Source organism: Elephantulus edwardii, unplaced genomic scaffold (genome assembly GCF_000299155.1).
Source record: "Elephantulus edwardii isolate Elephantulus edwardi_28Jun2011 unplaced genomic scaffold, EleEdw1.0 scaffold00003, whole genome shotgun sequence".
Classification (NCBI taxonomy): Eukaryota; Metazoa; Chordata; class Mammalia; order Macroscelidea; family Macroscelididae; genus Elephantulus; species Elephantulus edwardii.
Genome location: NW_006399753.1, coordinates 26,697,220 through 26,720,172, shown reverse-complemented (window position 1 = coordinate 26,720,172; position 22,953 = coordinate 26,697,220). Strand labels below are relative to the sequence as shown.

At 36.1% G+C, this 22,953-nt stretch overlaps 1 protein-coding gene across 6 annotated transcripts in view; it reads right to left on the bottom strand.

The window, feature by feature from the left end:
• The window catches only part of SCN1A (sodium channel, voltage-gated, type I, alpha subunit), a 114,937-nt gene that overhangs the window by 89,162 nt on the left and 2,822 nt on the right, over nucleotides 1-22,953 (bottom strand). For all 6 annotated transcript variants that reach the window (XM_006879331.1, XM_006879332.1, XM_006879335.1 and 3 more), the window contains exons 2-4: nucleotides 7,923-8,041; nucleotides 5,780-5,869; nucleotides 3,374-3,502 (exon numbers count right to left, since the gene is read on the bottom strand). In XM_006879331.1, coding sequence (XP_006879393.1) covers nucleotides 3,374-3,502; nucleotides 5,780-5,869; nucleotides 7,923-8,041 — 338 coding nt within the window. The remainder of the gene's footprint in view (nucleotides 1-3,373; nucleotides 3,503-5,779; nucleotides 5,870-7,922; nucleotides 8,042-22,953) is intronic.

The following is a 22,953-nucleotide window of genomic DNA, read 5'->3' as shown; positions in this document are numbered from 1 at the left end:
AATTTAAAAAAACTGAGGCTAACTTTGAGAAGGATGGGAATATCAGAACACTTGATTGAGCTTATGCAAAACCTATACTGGACCAGGATGCAGTCATTAGAACAGAGCAAGGAGATGCTGCATGGTTCAAAATTGGGAAGGGTGTCTGCCAAGGATGTGTCTGTCTCCTTTCGTTTTCAATCTATATGCAGAACAGATCATCTGGGAGGCTTTGCTCTAAGAGGAGAAATTTGGCATCAGAATTAGAGGAAGACGAATCAACAATCTGTGTTACATAGATGCTACAACACTTCTTGCTGAAACTGAGGAGGACCTGAAGTGCTTGCTGCACAAAATCAAAGACGCAGCCATCAATATGAATTGAAGCTCAACATCAAGAAAACAAAGATTCTCACCACTGGGCTGATTGGCAGCATCATGATAAATGATGAAAAGATTGAGATTATCAACAGCTTCAGTTTGCTTGGCTCCACAATCAACACTCTTGACACCAGCAGCCAGGAAATGAAATGAATTGCATTGGGAAAGTCTACTGTCATGGATCTCTCCAAAGTCCTGATAAGCAATTAGTAGTCTGGAGACTAAGATGCACCTGATTCAGGACATGGTTTTATAATTACTTTATATGCATCAGAAAGCTGGACCATGACTAGGGATGAAAGAAGGAGAACTGATGTCTTTCAACTATAGTGTTGGATAAGAGTATTGAATATACCATGGACTGCTAGGAGACAAACAGGATCGTCTTAGAGAGGGTGAGCCAAGACTGCTCCTTGGAGGCAAGGATTCTGAAGCTTCGTCTGACATACTTTGGACTTGTTGCAAGGAGGGATCAGTCCTCGGAGAGGGTCGGTATCCTGGGGAGGGTGGAGGGACAGCACAAGAGAGGTAGACCCTTGATGAGATAGATTGATTCAATGACTTGGGTAATGGGGGTAGTTTTGTTGGAATCCATGATTGGCTCAGGACAGAGCAGGGTATAGTGCTGTTTTACATAGGTTCACTATGAGTTGTAAGCTACTTGATGGCACATAACAACAACAACAACAACAACAACAACAAAGACAACTTTTAAATAAAAGTTACACAAATTAAAAGCATTGTTTTAGTGGGGAGCCCTGGTAGTTTAGTGAGTAAGGAGTTGCACTGCTAAAACAAAGGCAGGTGCTTCTAATCCACCAGCTGCTCCTTAGGAGAAAGATAGGTAACTTCCTCCCATGTAATTGGCAGACTCTAAAAACCGCTAGAGTCAGTTATGGGTTGATTTCAACTCAAGGTGGCACATAACAACAACAGCGTTGTGTATTTGGGTTATTTTGAAATGCTGCTCAGGGAGCCCTGGTGACGTAGTGGTTAATAACGTACACTCGTCAACTAAATTATCAGCAGTTAAAACTCACCAGTAGCTCTGTGGAGAAAGATGTGAGGATAAAGCCTTGAAAACTATGGAGTAGTTCTGACCTGTGCTGTCTTGTTTTTAAAAGTCAAAATGGACTTGCTGGTGTTGAGTTTTGGAGTTTTGGGGTAATAAAGGTTAAAGTTGCTTGCCATTGCTGTTATTCTTAAGAAACAGAACCCCCAGTATGCCTTATTTTGAATTGTGACCAGAGTGGTGAAAAATTGGCTCATCTTGATCAGATATGAAAGTTAGATGAGACAGGCACCATCTGGACTCTAAGTGGATCAGTAATGATCACCCATCCCCTCTGTGGACCGCCTGGAGGAGCCCACGGAAGCCAGTGCCCTGTCACACTTCCCCAGTGCTTCTGTCCATAGGCTTCCTTCTCCAGCCAAAAGAAAAAAATTCCTACAAAACCTCCATAAGCCAAAATACATAATGCAAAGAAATCATCACTAGTTTATAAAGGAAAATATCTGAGCATTCCCAGATGTCCAAAATGACTACCAAACCATACCAAAATGACATAGAAAATCTAAAACAATACTAATAAATAATAAAAACAAGATTTATATACGAGAGCATATCTCTTTCTCTCTTTCATTGCCAGTAAATTGGAATCAACTCATAGCTGACCCTATAGCAAGATTTTGAGGAGATTATAAGTAACTTGGGCCGAGTTTTCCCATCTTTATTCCATGGGCCAACTGGTGGATTCGAACTGACAGAGAGGCATCACTTTGAGGTTAGCAGTGCAACTCCCTATAGATGGTGTCACCAGAGCTTCTTGTATAAATGCATACATTGAATAAAGAATCATGAATGTATTATGTACAGTGTAGCTCCTGACAAGAGAACTTGGCAAGACTACTCTACTGTTGTGCTCAATGCAAACAAATGCCAAACACTAGCCTCAATATCTACCTTGTTTCCTGAAAGTAAACATTCTCTTTGGATTTCATTCAGTGAAAACAGATTCTAATGCAGGTCTTCCATAAAAACGAAGTGGTCCGGTGGAAACTTTTGAAAAGAGGGGGATATCTATATTGCTAGTTTCTGTTTATCTTCTTCCTTGTCGAAATAAAGTTGTCTGCAGAAATTGTGTTAAGTGTATCAAGATTGGTGGAAGTCCCTGAAAGGAACAGATTGGTAAGTGCCTGAAAACCAACTAAAAGGTGTGAACTTACATGGAAGTGCCTTGAAAGAAAGGAAGGCTTGGCTATCTGCCTTCCAAGGTACCTGCCCTGAAAACCTCATAGAGTGCACTTATTCTATGTACATAAAGGGAATCCGTGAGTCTGAATCTACTTCATGACAACAAGCTTGGATTTGGGTTTTTGGATCTAGACAGCAGGTCTAAGATGATTTATATGGATATTGAAGAAGAGGACTGAAAATGTGGTAAAGGGAAAGAAAAGAGGAAGTTGGAAAAGGGAGCAGGAGATAAATAGGGCAGAGCACATATGTAAATAAGTGTGTATAAGTCTTAAGCTCACGGGATAGAAATTTAATATATTCTCTTATCCTTTTCCCCCTTTTCATTTGCTTTGTCAGTGTGGTTTGATGTTAGAATGGCTTATTCTCTCTTATTCCCAACATAACAAGTGAAGTTGGAGATAGCGAACAAACAATATAGGTAAGGCCAATGGAATTTTGCAAGGTCAGCAGAATGATTTTGACTATACTTTTTAAAAGTCTTTTCACAGCTGCATTAGGAATACACCTGTACTTTAGTATGTCTCTCTGTGTGTATTTTGGAAAACAGTATATATCACATTTTCTGAAAAACATATCCTGAAATAATTTCAATACTGTCACAGCTCAATGCTAAAATGGAAGTCCTCTTTGACCTTTCATGCTAATTTAAAATCCAGAATCCTAAATTATGCACCTAAATATTCGATGATACCATAAGCACTAAAAGAAAACACAATCTACTGAAATTGTTCTAGTAGTTTTGCAAAATGTACTTACGCAAATGTAATGACTGTGAAGTCGAGCCAGTTCCATGGGTCCCGGAGGAAAGTAAAATCTTCTAAACAGAAGCCCCTTGCAATGATTTTTATGAGTGATTCAAATGTGTATATTCCTGTGAAGGTGTACCTGGAGATAAGTGTCCAAAAGAATTGATAAAGTAGTATTCGTATTTCAAAGCATATCTACTTGTTTATCACTTTAATACTGGACTACATGAGTTCTAAAAAGGAATTTAGTCATGCTGATTTCATTTTCACAAAAAATAAAATATAGTCCTAAATTTAAAGTCCATTCTCAAACACATGAATATATTTTTAAAGCATCCTATAAGCAGTAAGAGAAATACATGATGAGCATGGTTTCTCTACATGCTCTGAAATACATGTCTGAAATATCTCAGTATTGATGTAATGAATAGACTCCAGTACATTCATATGATGGATTAGACAGTTAATAATACACTCCTTCCTTACTTATTGGTTAGCTTTCTTTGGCTTACTTTGATTAGCTTCCAAAGACCACGTTGTTCTGCAAAAACTGGTGACACATGAAAATGGAGGATGATGGCATTATTTCAAAACTGCCAAATTACGCCATGAGGTAAATGCATAAATGCTAAATCACTCAGAATCATGGTTAGTCAAGTTGACAGGTAACCTTAACCATCACGGCCAGCCTTACTCTTGCCTCACACCTTGGCATTGGTTACTGTCATGTACAGTATTACTGCACAAAAATTTCCAGATAATAGATTTCTCAATGTTTTCCTAAACACAAAATGTCAGATAATGAGATGGTTGATACGTGAGGAGAAGGTGGAGTGTAGAAGTAGAAAAGGATTTTCTTTTAGAAGGAAAAAAACCCTCTCAACTAAATTTCAGTTATATATTAAGAATTATATCAATAGACAAATTAGTAGGTTTTTCAATACAAAAAGTTAACTTGCAAGGAAAAAAACAATATCATTAAAATAAAAACTCAGCCATAAGAGGTAAATATTTAATTTAGAGGAAAATGGGTTAAATCAGAGTTTTGAATGTTTCTGAGATTTAAATCTTCTATTTAGATAGGCCAACTGTGGTCCTCAGGCCTTGTTTTAATTGGTTTTGGTCAAATATTCTTCTAAATGGTACAGCACTGGTTTGTCCATTTGCTGTATTGAGGTAACTCGTGGTTGCTGTGATGCTGAACATTGTGACACTGATGTGTCAAATGCAATAATGTTTACCCATGGTGGGCAGAGTTTGGTGGAGCTCCCTGACTAAAATAAGCTTGGAAGCAGGAGTGGCATCCACTTTTGAAAAAGCTTGCTTCTGGAAACCCTGTGAACTTGGAGAAATGATGAAAGTTATACAAGTGTTCAGGTCTGAGTCATCTACGACACCATGGCATTTAACAACAACAACATTTAGAATAGGAATGGGGAGTGGACAGCATAAAATCACAGAAGGGGAGTGAAGACCTCACATACTATTTTCAGTACTTAGTTATCCTTTGTATGTTAATCTTATTATTTCTTTGAACATTTTTGTTTATTTCATGATTGGCTTCTGCTGCGTTAGGATGTGCTCTTGGGGAATTTTTCTGTCGTGGTTTTAAGGGTCAGTAGCCTTAGAGTAAGAGGGATTACACCACAGGCAACGTAAGCAGAGGTGATTCCAAAACAGGCACATCCACAATTAGAGCAGCCACAGAAAGCCAGCCTCGCTGCCCTCAAAAGTATGCTCAGAATCCAGAGTAATTAGCAATGCTTCTTATTTCAGAAAGCACAACCCTACTCTTCACTTAGTTCTGTACTCATTCTTAAAACACGTTTGAAAATTCCTTTTGGATTTCTTTCCCCTACCTATTAGGGGATGATGAGAATGGCACCAGATAGGGCAAAGTTCAGATCCATCGTTTATAGGGTCATTGTGAATTATAATCGACTTGACGGCACCTAACAACAACATCAAATCCTTGGTGACCACACTTGGCAACTGATATCAACTTGTCACGATGTGGATGTATCTATTGGAAAGGAAACTTTTGTGAGACTCAGCACTGGTTTTGTAGGACATTTGTTGTATGCCCTTTTATATTCTTAACTCACTGTATTTCAAAACCAAGGGATAGTGTACGGGCTTCCCCTCCCTCCCTCCATATTTGTTTTGGCCACCGAAGTTCCTAACAGAAAGATGATAAATGTCCAAGAATGAGGTACTCTGCTACCCACCAGGTGCAGATGAAGGGCAGATGCCAGCAAACCTGAGGGCCAATGACAACTGTCTTATCACAGTAACTCACCTAGGACGTACTATAATGAAAATGCTCTGTAGCTTCATTAAGTGATTATACTCAATTTCAAAGTCTCAAACAATTCTATCTATTCATCTTAGGCAATTTAAAATTACATGGACTTACTCTACATTCTTTGTCCATTCAGGAGGGTTACTCATTGTCATAAATACGCAGTTTGTCAAAATAGTGCACATAATTAGCATGCTGAATAATGTAGGTTATTGTTAAGGAATGCACAAAAGAAAATCTAAATGCAAGTATTACATGATAGAAAGCTGACATTGAAAAGCTTAAAATGCACTTCAGAAAGGACTCAGTAACAAACACACTGTGGACAAATCATTATCTAATCTCTAAAACTTAGCTTCTGTTGCTTTAAAATATAAGTAGTAATATCACTCTCTCAAAATAGTTGTACAGATGAGATAATGCATATGACAATGTATGTATGAGATAATCTATGGGGAAAGATCTTATCAATATGTGGTGATGTTTCTGCTACTCTCATTCAATCAATAAATTTACTTCTCAGGCAACTTCAGTGCAAAGATTATGTACATCCTGGACTTGAAGAGTTTTGGAGCAATAAAGTATTGTCTTGAACCAATTCACAGAAAATTGAGAAAGGGCGTATACTTTCAGTACTGCAATTTCTTAAACAGATATTATACAAATTAATTTAATGAGTAAAAAATAATTTGTAGTCAAAGTATAATACAGTGCTAAAGTACCAAGTTTTCTCAATTTTGGCTGGTTTTATAAACTTGTATACCACCACTGGGTAAGATTTAAAAGGAACATTCTTAAAAGCCAGTATATAAATAGAAACACGTGTAATTAAAATGTAACACAACAAGATATTGGCTGGGCAAGATACTTATAATCTCTGTGTTATTTATAAAATTGTCTCAACTTCCTTTTATATGGTGACGATAATAATGTTATTCTATTTGAAGTTAAAATGAGTTCACATGTGTGTTTCTATCATTGTCTGTGAATTAGTAAATATTATGTGTTAGCTAAAACGAACAAAAATCAATTCCAGAATTAGAAGAATTACATTACAGAAGAATTGCATTACAGAATTAGAAGAAATTTAAAAACTAGTTGAATCACTGAAATTTATGAATTAGATTAATAAAGACTAAGATCTAGAAAAACGAAGTTACTAAAGTCTGGAATATAGGTTTTCTGCATTCAGTTTCAATATTCTTTCCGCTACAGTTTTTTGCCAAAACAAAAATTTTCCGTAAGTTAAGAAGGTTTTCATCGAATGACCACATGATGGCACCAGAAACACAATATAGGAGAAGGAAGCATCCATATAAAGGTAAAAATTCTGAACATTACATTTTTAGGTTTCAAATTTTGTATTTTTAACAATAGCATATTTATATTCCTTAGGAATATCTGGTTTCCAGGTTAAAAATTTTAAAATACCTTTTGAATGTTATAAAAAAGTCAAGTAGTAATGAGTAATGATCATTTCACAAATATTTTTATCTCATTTTCATCAAAGCTTCAAAATTAAATGCAGTCAGAAATGAAGTTGTTCTTGATTAATGAATATAAACAGATGATTTTAGATGTAGAGTTCTTTTTAACACTAATGGTAATCACAAAACCAAATCCATCTAATTTGAAATGTAATTTTAACTTCTTTCATTAACTTCTGGTATCTGCATCGAGCGCTGAGCTCTGCATGGCACAGTCATAATTCAAAGACTTAAATTTTATATTCAACCAATATTCCTATACGAATTACAGGAGAAAAAGTGAACAGATAGCTAATAAGGATAGGCAAAAGTCTGACGAAGCAGTGAAAATTTATTCAAATGTACATTAAAATTTTTTTATAGGGATATATCTATACTTAAATCTGGGAGTGAATTTCTTTGCAATTATATCATAAGTCACAATAAATTTCTACACATCCATAAATTTCATACTAGTATAATGAAGAGAAATATGATTATCTTGTACTAGACTTTTAGGAGTCAACATATACAAATATTTTTGAGAGATGTCAAGTGCTACCTATGTACATTTATGTACACATAAATATGTATACACGTATACAAACACATTTGGAGCTAAAATCTTTATAAAGCTAGGAATACTAATATAAGAATAAAGTTTATGGGATAAAAAAATTAGAATATAAGCCATACAATGTAGACATCTCCCAACTTAATTTTATATTTTGCTACAGAGCACATACAGGTTATGTACAAATGACTAATATTAATCACTTGAAAAAGGATATGAATGTACCAAAATCTTAATAGCTATTTTCCTAAGAGGATTGAAGGGAGTTAAAATGTACAGGGCAGAGGTGGCACTGAACCGGAAGATGGCCTTCCCTTTATTCAATACTATAAAAGTCTGTAAGATAGGAACACAACATAGTATAAAGTATAAACCATTTAAACTCTGTGGCTTACTTTTTCAGTCTGCCATAATGAATCATTCTAGTGTTGAATGAGAAACCAGATAATGAGAGTTCTGCATGTATACCATGAAGAAAAACTGCCATTAGAACTCTACCTAATCATACAATAAGATCACTTACCTTCAACTACTTACCTGTACTATTTTTGTGCATAACACACTTTAGTCAAGATGATTTATCTTCTTAATACCTTGAAACATCCAAGTTAAGTGAAAGCCTTAAATGGGAGCTTATTTCATTTAATTATAAAAAAATCTAATAGTACTAATGGCTTTTTAGGGATTTCCACTTTCCCAATTCAAATGTCTTTAAAATTAATCCTGTGAAATGCAAAATCATTCAACAGAACGAACACTACTTTTAAAAGAAACATTGTCTTATCATCAATACTTATAAAATACACATTATCAGTCTATTTGTAAAAGAAAATAAAAACAGCTACCATCAAACCGACTCCTGGGTTAGATGGATGCCATCCAATAATTGATTTCTGGAGGCTAAATTCCCCAGACAGCATCCGTTGACCAGAAGTGCTAAATTGTGTACTGGGATTTCTGAGTTAGCTGACACATTGAATTGTAATCCCAACTCTTTGCCTTTCTCATGCAACACTTTCTTAGCACTAAAAAAAAAACAACCCAACCCCAAAATCCCACAAAAAAGAACCTCAAAAGTCCCTGAAGAACCCAGGTTGTGTAACTGTGAATAGATCGATAGGTTGTATTTCAAAATTCAGACTAACTTGTGAGCAATGTGCAGTGTGCAGACAGAAAAATAAAACAGCAGCATACAATAGTGAGTGTATCAAAGACTCCTTAGCCCTCTGCTAGGTAATACTCTACAGAGCCCAGGATGAAGGAAAGTAATTTTTTCCTTGAAGACTAAATTTGGGGAAGGAATTTTAAAGCTTCTTCATTTAAATTTGTTCATTTTTTAAATGCTGTATATTTTAAGCAGTAGGCTCTATCTCCCCATTTTAAGAATAGTAAGTATTATTATTATGCTTATTTTCCCCTAAGAATTTTTTGATAAAGGGTAATTCTCTACATTTAGACTGAAGCTTATTTTAAGAGATCTCTTGTTTACTTCCCGCCCCCCCTTTTACTTTGTGGATTTTCTAAATTCACCTAGTATAACAACCCAAAAAACCACTGTGTAAGTTGTTGTTTTGAAACAGCATTTTTTATCTTTTTGTATGGGTGTATGTACAAGAGCAGTAAACCAGGACTATGAAAGGTGGTCTTCCAAAAAGTAACAAATCTGCATATTGTTAGTGGCCTGTGAAAAAGAAATTAGAAAATTGTACAACAATCTGAGAAATATTAGGTCTCTTGAACCTGATAAAATAATAATAATGATAAAATGAGGGATGTATTTCCTGTGTCCTTGTTTTTAATTTTCATTTTCTAGAGATTGATTTTAATTGCATTTATAGATAAATAACAACTTCATTTTCACCACAGAAGGTTGTAGAGGCACTGTTTTAAAATTCCATATTTCCTTTTTCATCTTTTGAATGAAGGTATCTATACTCCACCACTTGTTTGTCAAGTTGTACTGTGGTGGCTTGAGAATTGCTGTGATGTTGGACGCTATGCTCCAAATATGTCACATATCAACAGAGCCACTAGTTGGGGACAAGTTTCAGTGGCGCTTCCAGGCTAAGATGGACTAGAAAGGAGAATCCAGCACGTGCTTAAAAAAATGTCAGTGAAATCCTCACAAATAGTACAAAACACTGTCAGATAGTGCTACAGATGACCCCTCAGAATGTACTGGAAATATAACTGAGGAAGGACTGCTCTCTCAAAACTGGTTCACTCACTCACAGCTGATGAGACAGAACTGACTCATATCTGATCCTCACGCAAATTTTCAGAGGTTGTAAATTTCATGATCAGAGATGTGCCATCTTTCTTCCTCAGAGCAGTTGGTGGATTCAAACGGTCATCTTTGGGTTACTAGCACAACTCCTTACCCACTAAATCACCAGAGCTCCCTCAAAGTACAATTGACTTTAATGAAAGTGAAGGAATAAAGTGTCTAAGACTTTCACTTGCTGACATAACATTATACACAATGAGAAGAGACAGCTACAAATGTCTATTAATAATTCAAACCTGGACTTAATTAGTAATTGGAAATAATTGGACTTTACGAAGTATAGATTTAGGAAAATGGGTAGATGTTAGAATTGAAAACAAACACATAAAGATCTTAAGCATTAGTGAGTTGAAATGGATCACTATTTGCCATCCTTAATCAGAAAGGCATATGTTCTGCTATTACAGGAATGATGAAGAGGAACAGCATCACAGGCTTGGCAAAAAGAAGGTGTCTGTATTTATGCTGAAGTTCAATGCTATTAGTGATAGCTATATGCTTAAAAGGAGAACTAGTTAGTAAGACAATTATTAAAAAATATGTACCAAACACTAGTGACAAGATTAATGAATAAAATATTTTTACCAACTTCAGGAGTCTGGAATTGACTGAGACACACTGATAAATACTGTTGATTGGAATACGAAACTTGTAAACGTGAAGAATCAGTGTTTGGAAAATATGACATTAAAAATAGAAATGACTCTGGAGATTCCATGATAAGTTTTGCAAGACTGATGACCTATTCAAGGAACTCTGATGAGCTCCTTTAATATGTTGTTAACAAAAAGTTTTGCAGTTTTCAAATCTACCAGCTGCTCTGTCTGAGGGAGAAAGATAGGAAGTTTCCGATGGAGGGTCACTATGAAGTAGACTTGATTCTATTGGTGCATTTTCTGAATGACTTGCTCATCAGGAACATAATTTTCAACAACATAAATGGCAATTTAACACATATACCTCATCAGATGGAATACACAGGGCCAAATGTTGAACAGATCATCAACTTCTCATATCAAGCTGAAGGGCCAACTATGGGACAGATCATCAATTTCCATCTCAAGTTGAAAGTGAGAAAAATAAAAACTAGTTCTTGAGAGCTCAAAGTTTTTTAGTATCTTGTTGGTGTTTTAGGTGCCATAGAGCTGACCACAACTCACAATGACTCTGTGAACAGAACTGAACCTGGCTCGATCTGTGCCATCTTCACTGTTTCTGATGGGCTTGAGCCCATGGTTACAGTCACTGTGTCAATCCATATTGTTGAGGACCTTCCTCTCTATCTGTGACTCTGCACCTTTCCCAGCATGATGTCTTTTTCAAGGACTGGAGTCTCCTGACAACATGCTCAAAATATGTGAGATAAAGTTTTGACAACCTTGGTTCATTATACTTTAAGTATGTCCTACCTGAATCTAGAGATCATATCAATAATAATGAATTTAATATGAATCTCCAGGCTACTTGTGAGAAAATATCAAGCACATGATACATGAAGAAAACAAAATGTCATTAAAAGGATAGAAAGACAAAAATGGATGTCAGAGATGACTCTGAAACTTTATCTATTTTTTTTAAACTTACTCTTAAAATGAGGGAAGCTAAAAACAAAGGAAGAGATGGAGAGTAAGACAGCTGAATGGAAGAATTCAAAGGCAGTTTGAAAAAACAAAGGAAATCATCATCATGAAGAGGAGACAGACTACTTAATCATGGTCATGTTGAATCTATACTTAAACCAAGGAGTGCGCTTTAAATCAATAAAAGTGTGTGCTTCATTTTATTCTTTCACTATAGGTATTCAATATAAATGCTGATCAAATAATTCAAGAAGCTGGTCTATCTGAAGAAAAACACGGCATTAGGATAGGAAGAATATTCATTAAATATTTGCAATGTGCACTGGCACCACTTTGAATTGCTGTAAGGAAGGTAACTTGAAATTTAATAATAAAAATCCAGGACTACAGCCTTCAGTATGGATTTAAATTAAGAAGAAAGAAAACTAAAAGACTTACAAATTGACCAATAAGCAACATTATGACAAATACAGAAAAAAATTAATGTTAAGAGTTTCACTTTACTTATACTCACAATCAACACCCAAAGAATCAATAGTCAAAAAATCAAAATGATTTATATATTGAGTAATCTTCTGCAAAGACTTCATAAAGTGTTAAGGAGAAAGGACGTCACTTCAATGAAGGCACTAATGTGCGTCTGATACAATCCATGATATTTTCAATTACCTCATATGTATGTTAAAGTTGGAAATGAACAAGGAAGAATAAAAATGAAAGAATACATTCCATAGTAGTGACAAAGAATATAAAATATGCTATAAGCTGCCTGACGAATGGCAAATCTTGTCTTGGAAGCACAGCCAGTACAGCCTTGATAGTCCTTAAAAGAAAAAGGATGAGATGTTATCTCACACACTTCAGTATACATGTAGCAGAGAACATATGTTTTCAAAATAAGAATTTCTCAAGTTGTAATATGTCATTGAATCGGAGAAAATTCATAACTGAACCTCTAGTGGGTTTTCAAAGGCTGTAAATCACACTGCCTGCTTTTGGGTTGGCAAACAACCCTTTACCCAATAGACCACCTGAGCTCACCTTCATTTCAAACAGAACAAACTAATTTTGAAGTGGATAAGACTGTAAAACACAATGTGCATGAATTAAACACAATGTATATGAATAATTATATACAAACCAATAAAAAATGGAGGGAGGAAAAAAGAAAAAATGATGCATAATATAAATGAATATGGGATATTGTAAATATAAAAAGCGTGTAATTCTGCCTTTGGCCAACACTTGATTGGAAGTACTAAAAAGGAAGATTTGCCTTGGATGTAAACTTGCATAAAGCTGAATTTTGTAGTCTCTATGAACTTGGAGAAGTCCCTGACAGCAGACTTTCCCAGTGTAATTTGTCTCTTGATTTCTTGACTGACAGTGCCGAGAGTGTTGACTGGGGACTGAGCAAGCTAAAATTGCTTACAATCTTGAGTTATTCCCTATCTACCATGGTTCTGTCAATTGCCCCAGTGGTGAGAATCTTTGTGTTCTTGATGTTTAGCTTCAATCCATATTTAATACTTGTTTGATAGGGATGGGAAAAACAGAAATTGGCTATATAAAAGGGGGGTATTAAGACATGACGCATGAAGTTGCTGGATTTCATGCTTTCACCAATACAGTTATTAGTAAGATCACTTTAAGGAGAAAGTTAATTCTTCAAATATGAAGGTCAATGGCTAGAAATGGGGTTGGTCTGTAGTGTCAAAGGTTCACTGTTCAAAATGCCTTTCTTAATGATTGAGTTTGCCACATGGAAGGGTGGGGACATGAGAATGAGGTATGTTGGTCTATTCACAAGGGGGTTGGTAGTCTTGATGTTAAATTGAAAGGATTCAGCAGTACAAATTGAAATTTTCACTATCAACAAGAAGAAGCAGCGAATGCAGAGTGTGAATCTTTCAGAGCCAAATTCCTGGGCTACTCAGACTGGGGCCTACAGGACCAGCAGCCTCAGTCGAGAACTAAAGACCTGACATAAGACAGAGTTGCCCTTGGGACTGCGAGCCCATCAACCCAGAGATAGGAGCCTTCACTTCAGTGTGTTTGGGGACTGGTGAGGGTGGGGTTGAGGGGGCACTACAATAAGAACTAGGCTCTGTAACACTGGCCATACTTGTGAGGCTGGAGGCTGACGTACCTGAGAGTACATTTTAACAGCTGTCCTGACTGAGCGACTGACTATGTGCTGCCAACCTAAAATAAATCTTTTTACTTCCTTAATAAATACCACATTCCTGCTTAAAAAAAGAAATTACAATCCATAGATGGCATAACAATGAGACGGAAAAAAAAGAAGGTGAAGATATTACTGACCATCATATGGTGGACAATGAAAATAATAACCAGGCTCATTTTCAGGAAATATGACTATACTGAGCAAGACAATCTGTGCTTCCAGCCTGTTGGTCACTGCAGTCTAAACCAGAAACAGAGGTAATGAAAGGAAAAGAAAAGAAAAAAAAAAGAAGAAAGAAAAGGTGTGGTAAAATATATAACAGGGTAGAGAAGGCCAGAAGAAGAGATAGAAGAGAAGAAAATTCTTTTCTGCAGACTAAATTGAACAAGAAGTAAGACTAAGTAAGAAATGGACCAGAAAGGGGCCTAGATAGTGAGGGCAAAGGGCTGGAACTCATTGAAGTGGATTTCATGAAAATCACTGCATCCTCTGATATTCAAAGCAATTCTAATCTGAAGGTTACGTTCACAAAAAGAAATACATACTCTGACACAAAAATTAAAAGCAAATGTACAAACTTCTCAACTATTTAGAGCTTAGATTGAATCTTTGATTTTAGGTTTTTCCTCTTTCTTCATTTATAAAATTGTAATAATAGTACATTGAAGATAATAATTTTGACCTTCATATTATAATATTCATGTGGCCAGACTTGCAATTTGAATTTATAAGTGAAATTTTAAAACTGTTATCTGGTTTAGTTTTTTGCAGGCCATACAGGGAGGCCAGGAATCCTTGAAAGAAGTACCCAGACAAAACTGACAATACAGCCAAGATCAGGTGGCCATTTCCTGCATGTGGATTCTCCTTTTCCCCCAGCTGAAACATACATGTTTATCCATAAATTTCATATATGACATTTCAAAGAACTTATGGGTTGACTTTAAATAATTTTCCAATAAAACAGATATACTTAGTTTTATATAATAATCCAATTTATAGATTCTTAAATATGTTAGCATTTCTATATCAGTGAATGAATAACACTCAAAACTTCAAATGTACCGTTTTGCAACTATCTGTACCCATCTGACTTATATTTGCTTACATAAAACTGAGAAGATAAACATTCAATTTGTTAAGAATCAATAAAATATACTTGTTCCAAAAGAATTTCAGGTACTTGTTTGCCCAAAGAATTTGCCCAAGGAATAGTATTGATGGCATTGAAAAGTCTGAAGGGAGTACTGTTGACTTTTTATAAACAACTAAACAACTCCAAGATTTTAAAAATTTAGACATTAATTCCTTTTTTCATTCCACAGAATGTTGTTGTGAGTTATCATCAAGTAGACTCATAGTAACTCTATGAACAACATAACAGAAACTTGCCCTATGCTGTGCCATCCTCACAATATATGATATCCATTTTGTTGAGGGTCTTCCTTTCTGTGGTGTTACTTAAAAGTTGACCTTTTTAGTCATTAGTTGGCTCCCTGTGGTCTCTAGCTACCTTAACTGCAGACACATTGTTTTGCAAATCATCATCAGCTGTGGGACTAGGATAAGAGAAAGAGTGCTTCCTTAAGCAAGACTTGAGGTCATCCAGGCTTGTGGCAAGATGCTGGTGAGACCCTGATGGTGAAGAGACTATGGCATTGCTGTGGTGAGGTGTGAACTGAATTTTCTTGCATGTGTGCTGGCCACAGGTAAAGATTTTTGCTGTTTTTGTTGGATACTTGAAGGAGAAGATGATTTATAACTGCTCTGAGATAAACCTTGTTGAATGATTTGGATTTGACTGCTGAACTGAAACCAGAGCCTAGACTAGTTGAAGAATTGTGCCTTGGATTTGTTGGGCTAAAACCTGGACTTATATTGGGTGATATTCTTTGCCTCCCCCACTATCAAACTTCCTTCCCTAGTAAACCCTGTTGTTGGTCCCGTAACTGTTAGTCTATGAGTCAAAAATGAATAAATGAAACTCCTGCTGCTGGTGGGGCTCTACAGGCACCATGGAGCTGGGCTATGGGTTCTTACCTGCTTTCTATTCCGGGGTAGTGAGGGGCTGTGCTAATCTTACTCTCTCTGCCCCTTTCAGAGTGCCACTCATAGCCTTGTGTCCCTGTGTACCATTTTCTGCTCTTTAGACACTCCCTTTCTCTGATGTTATACCTTATCCCAGCATGGAAATGCTTTTAAAAAGGAAGATCAATCAAGATGTACCAATGTACCATCAACTATATTAGAAAATATGATCTACCTTGGACAATACAGCCCATTCCAATCCATACTTTGCACCTGTTATCAGGAGAGATTAGTTCCTAGCAAAGGGCATCATGCTTGGTAAACAGTCAGTGAGAATGAATAAGGAAAACTCTAAACAAAATGAACTGGCGTAGTGGCTTCGACAGTGGGCACAGACATAGCAGCAAATGTGAAGATGTTGTCAACCTTTACAAGAAAACAGTACTATTTAGTACAGTAGTTGAGACCCCAGCTGCTAAACAAAGTGTGAGTTGTTTGAACCCACCAGCTGTACCACAGAAGAAAGAGGCTGTACACTTAGATAAAGATGACAAGAAACTCTCAGTTGCAGTTTTACTTTTTCCTGTAGGATCAAAATTAACTGAATTCAATGGTATTGGGATTTGCTATTTTGAAATCTGTACAAAAGCAGGTTTTTCTTTCTCTCATGAACCAGTGGAGAGGTTTGAACCACTGACCTTTAGCTAGTAGCCAAATAATTAAGCATTGCTCCAATCAGTGTTCCTTAAATATGTTACATTGTTGTTGTTGTGTGCCATCAATTGTTAATGAGCCATGGCTGACCCTCCAGGGGGTTTTCAAAGGCAATAAATCACATGGGAGGAGACTGCCTTATGGAGCAGGTGGTGGATTTGAGCCCTATGTCTTTTGAGACTACAGTGCAGCTTCTTATCACTAGGCCACCAGAGCCCCATAATTAATAAACTGTTCAACTGAGTATCATTTTTCACTTTTCAAAATGACTGTATTGGATAGCTTATTATGGTATCTTAGATACTTAAAATCTAGTGAGTCCAACAACAATTTGATTAACTCATCTCCTGAGGATAATTTTTATTATATTAGGCCACTTCAATTCCAAACAAAAAGTTCAAAATTGGTGGAATAAGAGATATGGTTGATAAAGTAGCCTCAAGTGTTCCAACAGTCCAAGGTTGATCTAGACATGGTATAACCTAATCTAATTGCCAGTCCCAAGAGTTTGTCATTTAGAAAAATCCTGTCATATCTGTAACTCTTCTCAAAATTTTTCCATAAGTTAACTCAAGTGCCTTATAGGTAATTACGCAAAGAACTACAAGTGTAAAAATCATTAATTCATTTTAATATATAAAAAAAATCTGCTTCAGAACAAATTTCCAGCATGGTATTTTTATTGTTGGAAATGATATTATATATAAAATATCACTTTACAGATATTTTTATAGGTAAGCAAGTCCTCAAATATCAAGTGTTGCTTTAACTTGTTATATATACTTTCATATATAATTTTCAGTATTAAGTAACACTTAATGACACTTGTTAAATATGTATGAACATTGAAGACACATGGAAAACAGGATGGGTCTATAGTAGTTCTAAATAGAATTGTTGTTTTCAATTGATTTCCATTCAAAAGACATTTACAATATGTACAATAGTACAGTGATATTATAAATACTTGCAAGGAGGGACCAGTCTTTGGAGAGGGACGTCATGCTTGGGAGGGTGGCAGGACAGCACAGGAGAGGAAGACCCTATACGAAGTGGATCGAGTCAGTAACTTGAATAATGGGTGTGGGTGTGTTGGAGACTGTGAGGTTGGCACAGGATAGAGCAGGATTTAGGGCTGTCGTACATAGGGTCACCATGAGTCACAGATGACTCAATGTTATAACAACAACAACTGTACAATAGTTAAATATCCCTGTTCTGCAGTCTGTAGAGAAATCAAAGATACTTAAGGCCTAATCCCATGAAATGTGTAAAGTACTGAATGCCCAACTATGTATACTAGAAGAAGAAAATCTAGACATGTTAGGGCAGGATTGCCTGAAACATCAGTCTCCAACTGAGACACAATGTTGTTGTTGTTGTTATGTACCATCAAATCAGAACTGACTGGTAGCTGACTTTCCAGTGAGTTTTCAGAGACAGTAAATCTCATAAGGAGAGGTTGTCTATCTTTCTCCCATGGAGCGGCTGGTGGATTAGAACCATGTGGCTTTGGGTTGGCAGTGCAATTCCTTACTAATAAGCCATCAAAGTCACATATATGGCTTAATATTTTATCGTAGCAATATTTTTGTAAAAGTGGGAAAAAAGGAGGAAAAGACCTTAATCTCATTGTCATGGGAGTTGGAGTCAATTCACAGCTGACCCTCCACTGGATTTTCAGAATGGAGCAGATTGTCCATCTTTCTCCCACAGTGAAGGTGGTGGATTCAAACCAGCAGAGAAGCACCACCTTTGGGTTAGCAGTGCAACTTGCAATGGACTATGATTGAAGTTGTATGTTAGTGTTTAAGAAATGTTGCCAGCCTACGAGACACTGTACAGCTTGCAGAGGGGCATGAGGTGATTGGCAAGAGCAACTCCAGGATTATTTTAATTCTATCACTGTGCCTTTCTCTTTTCCATTGTTATCATCAGAGCCACTACTGGAAATCCCCAAAGAACATGGTGATGGCCCCTGGAAACAAACCTGCCTTTAAACCCTCACTGCCCTCTGGTCAATAGAAGCCCTCCATCACATCTATGAAGCTGTAAGTCTTTACGGGAGTAGACAGTCCAAGTTTCTCCTGTAGGGTGGCTGTGGATCTGAACTGCTGCTGACTCACATTCTCAGCCCAACTACTGACACACTGTGCCACTAGAGTTCCAAGTTTTAAATATCATATCTATTAAGTCTTAATACTTTTGTTCTCTTAAGCCAATTACTTAAACTTAAGTTTAATTCTTTTTAAACAGAAAGCTACTATGGAAGAACACACAGACTAAATATGATCTATAATTATGCTTACACTTATACAATTAGTGGCAGTTACTGTTTTTGCTTATCACATATAATTTTCTTCCCTACTAGTCTCCATATTTTCCTTTATAGAAAAATTGTACCCTGTTCTGTGTCCAAGTAGGTTTAGTAGGATTGCCTTAACCCTTGACTGGCCTAGTGGGCACACGACACTAATTTGCTCAACGTGATCATCACATATCCTAGGTCACAGTGATTGACCATTTAACTAGATAAAATAAATTCCAGGAATGTGGGTGTATGTGTGAAATTATATATACATATATATACACATATACATATACATATATATACATGTATATACATATATATACATAGAGATATAGACACACACACACACACTCTGGTAGCCTAGAGGTAAGGAGCTGTGATGTCAATCTGAAGGTATGTGGTTTAAATCCACCAGGTGATTCACAGAAGAAAGATGGGCAATCTCCTCCCATGCAATTTACTAGCTGTGAAAACCTGCTGGGGAGGGTCAGCTTGGGTCAGTCCTGACTTGATGGTACATGACAACACACTCCCTCTCTTTCTTCTTTTTCTCCTCCTCCTTCTTTTCTCTCCCCCCCCCCCTTTCTCTCTCTCTCTCATTGACTTTTGAAGAAGAAGCAAGCTCTTTCCCCTGAGGTTATCAGTTGCTGGATATCTGCTTATTCCTACTAGTGGCTTCTATCACCATCTTATGGGAAGGCTTAATTGGAGAATGAAGCCAGTACAGGAGAAAGTTGAACACAAAAAGAAAAAGGACTGGATCCTGATAACAGTGTTGAATCTATTTATATTAAGAACAGGTTTGCTCTATTCTTTGTTCTTTTTTTAACAATGTCATAGTTTAGTTTCAGTTGGTGCTAGGTCACTTTCAATTGAAGGATCTCAAACTAATGTTAACAGATACTTAATAAACCCTAGTCATTATTTTATTATCAACTTGATGTCCTTGAGACTATTTCTAAGATACAGGATGAATGTCGAAGAGGAAGAAAAGAACATAAGAAAGAAATGTTGAGCAATAATAGAACATATACGGTATGAAGGATTTGGCAGTCAAACCATGGTGCTTCAGATGGAATCAGCCTGGGATAACAGGGAGGGTTAGGGTTAGGGTTAGGGTTAGGGTTATATAATAGGGTTACATAATGATATGCAAAGAAAAGTTGTAAACTGGGGCCTGGCCAGTCTTACAGTCATAAATGTTTAACTAAAAATAACTGTCTACTCAATATAGCAATATAAAAACTTCTGTAGCAACTGCTTATCAGAAACAAAACGGAAATCCCAAGTTCATGGACTATTCTCATGCATCTCCATTAGAAAGGGAAAAGGAATCATTTTAGAACAGCTTACGTAAAGGTGTGAATAATTTTTAAATGGTCTATAAGACAATCAATTAATGAATATATTTTAAATAGTTATATTTTTACATTTCACAAATAACAAACTTACCCATTTCTACTACAGATCTAAAATACCTCATTTTATTGCCAGTAAAATGTCACATTGTCAAAAGGATATTTCCTTCCACGGAACTAATGAGTCATCTGTAATTTTAAGAAGAAAATGAGAAGGGAGGACTTTTCTGTAATAAAGGGTGGGTGAAAAATTTAATGTATAGCCAAGTGGTGCAACCAGCCCAAGCTATGAAAGGAAACTGTGAAAAAAATACCATGGGGGTGGGGGGGAAGGTATGTTCACAAGCTAAAATGTGCCTTGCTACACAGCTAATGTAAATTAACAAACAAAAGGAACTCAACCTGGAATCATGCGCTAAAGCTTACTAGATTTGCAATATAATATGGTAAATTCTGTGCTTACATTCTGCCAGCACCGTTATTTCAATCCTTAGTTCTTATCTTTAATTTCTAAAGGCTTAAACCTTTGAGAGTCTGGAATGTCCTCATGGCTTCCTGTACCAGAATGTTCATGAAATTCTTGCTGTTAGTTCTTTGTTACTACTACTCCAGTGCCATTGAACATGGCTTAAATGACTTTAACCATTTTTGTCCAATATTTGAGCATTATGTAATTTGCACATTTTAAACTGGGGCAAAGATGATAAAAATATATGGGCATATGCCTTCTGAAAATACATCTGCAGCCATGATGCTGCTGTAAGCTCACCACCATTGTCTTTGTAAAAGATCAAGATCTAGGTGGGTTTGTGTTGTTTACATTCAGGCTAACTATTTACATGTATCTCTCAGTGATTTAATTAAAAGAAGTAACTCTACAACCATTTTTACAGTCTGGTTGTTTTGTGTTTTGGTTTTTTTTGTTGTGTTTTTGGTTTTGTTTTTTTGTTTGTTTGTTTGTTTTATCCTATGTGTCATTTTAAAAAGACCCTGGAGGCTTTGTATAGTGATTAACATGACAAATTACATATTATGTTTAAGTTAAACGTTAGGCAAGAAATTGGCTAAACTGATATTTGCATAGTTTAATTTACTCAGCCAAACGTCCACACATTGCTCCTGTATCTGCATAGTGGGGAATCTCATCCTCTGAAACATTTCCACAAAAGATATTTCCATTGTTCTAGACTCTTTATCTATGAAAAGAATACCGTGTATGGCTACTCAGTTCCTGGAATTATGATGGCCTTGCCAACCTTGGAAATTGAAGTCCATAAAATAAAATTCAACTAAATTCAACTCATTGCCATCAAATCAGAACAGACTCCAAGGTTAAATCCCAGGTCAGAGGGTTTTCAGACACTGAAAATCATGATGTAGCATATTGCTCATCTTTCTCCACAAAATAAACTTACTTACCAAAACTCAACAGAAATAGTATTTTTAATGGCTTTTAACTGTCCCAGTTCTAATCAAGCAAATTAATCCAAAATTTAAGGGTGTTCCCCAATATAAAATTAATCCAATTAAGAAAAAAAAAACTGTAAAAAAGCTTTAACACCTAAAAATGCAAAAAAAAGGAAAACTGCAAACATGTAGCTCTAATTATGCTAAGTTTGTCATACTAGTTTCTAGGGACTTTAGTCTTGTGAACTTTCATTAGAAGTGCTGTGAAATGATTTTTATTTGAAATTTGATGTCAGCTCAATGTGAAAGAAAGCATTCGCCTTACTTTGGGGAAAATTTCCTGATAACAAAATGTTTCTCTTATCAGGCTGTTCTACTTGCACACTGTGATTTGTTCCAACACCATTTTCCTTCCTCTAACATTGTGCATTTGGAGATAAGGACAGAAAATGTTAGAGGTAAGTTAAACCAGGCAGAATATATAAGAGTTACCTCAGCACAAGACTCTGGCTCTTCACTCTTAGTTTTAAGGTCATCCTTGTAACGTTTTGAAAGGCTATACACATAAGATCATTCTGTCCATTTGCACTACAGAGGTAACTTGTGGTTGCTGTGATGCTAAAGACAGTGTCACTGAGGTGTCAAATGCGATAATAGTTACTCATGGTGGACAGTGTTTGGTGGAGCTCCCCGATTAAAACAAGCTTGGAAGCTGGAGTGGCACCCCCTTCTGGAATAGCTTGCCTCTGGAAACACTATGAACTTGGAGAAACGATGAAAGTTATCCAAGTGTTCAGGGCTTTTGTTCATAAAGTAGATATGAGCCGTCTATGACTTAACGGCACTTAACAACAACAGCAACATACATAAATTATTATATTTAATTAATGTTGCACTTCTTGTCTTTGTATCACTTTTGTCATAGGTGACTCCTTATAAACAAAACCTGGATTGCTTCTAGATTTTGACAATCTCTCAAAAAAACTTTCATCATTCTAAAAGCCCTGTAAAAGAAAGGATTGATTGAATGCTTATTTCCACTTGAAGAATTGTGACCCTTATCAATATGCATTGGTGTGGTCATTTTTAAAATACTATTTTTTTTTTACAATTAAGAGTGTGTCACAAGAACTGGGATGCTAGACTTAGCCATTGCTTGATAAGGGAAGACTGTAGTCTGGCTTTAAAAGTTTTTGGACTGTAGTTATCACATAAGAGATGGGGGACTGGTATGTGGTGATAATGAAAGGTTGCTGAGGATAAAAGCTCTTAATATGTGTCAAGCACTTAGAATAATATTCACAAAATATTATATATAATTGTAAGCATAAAATAATATAAATATTAAATATAAAAAAAGAAGTGGGTGTGAGAA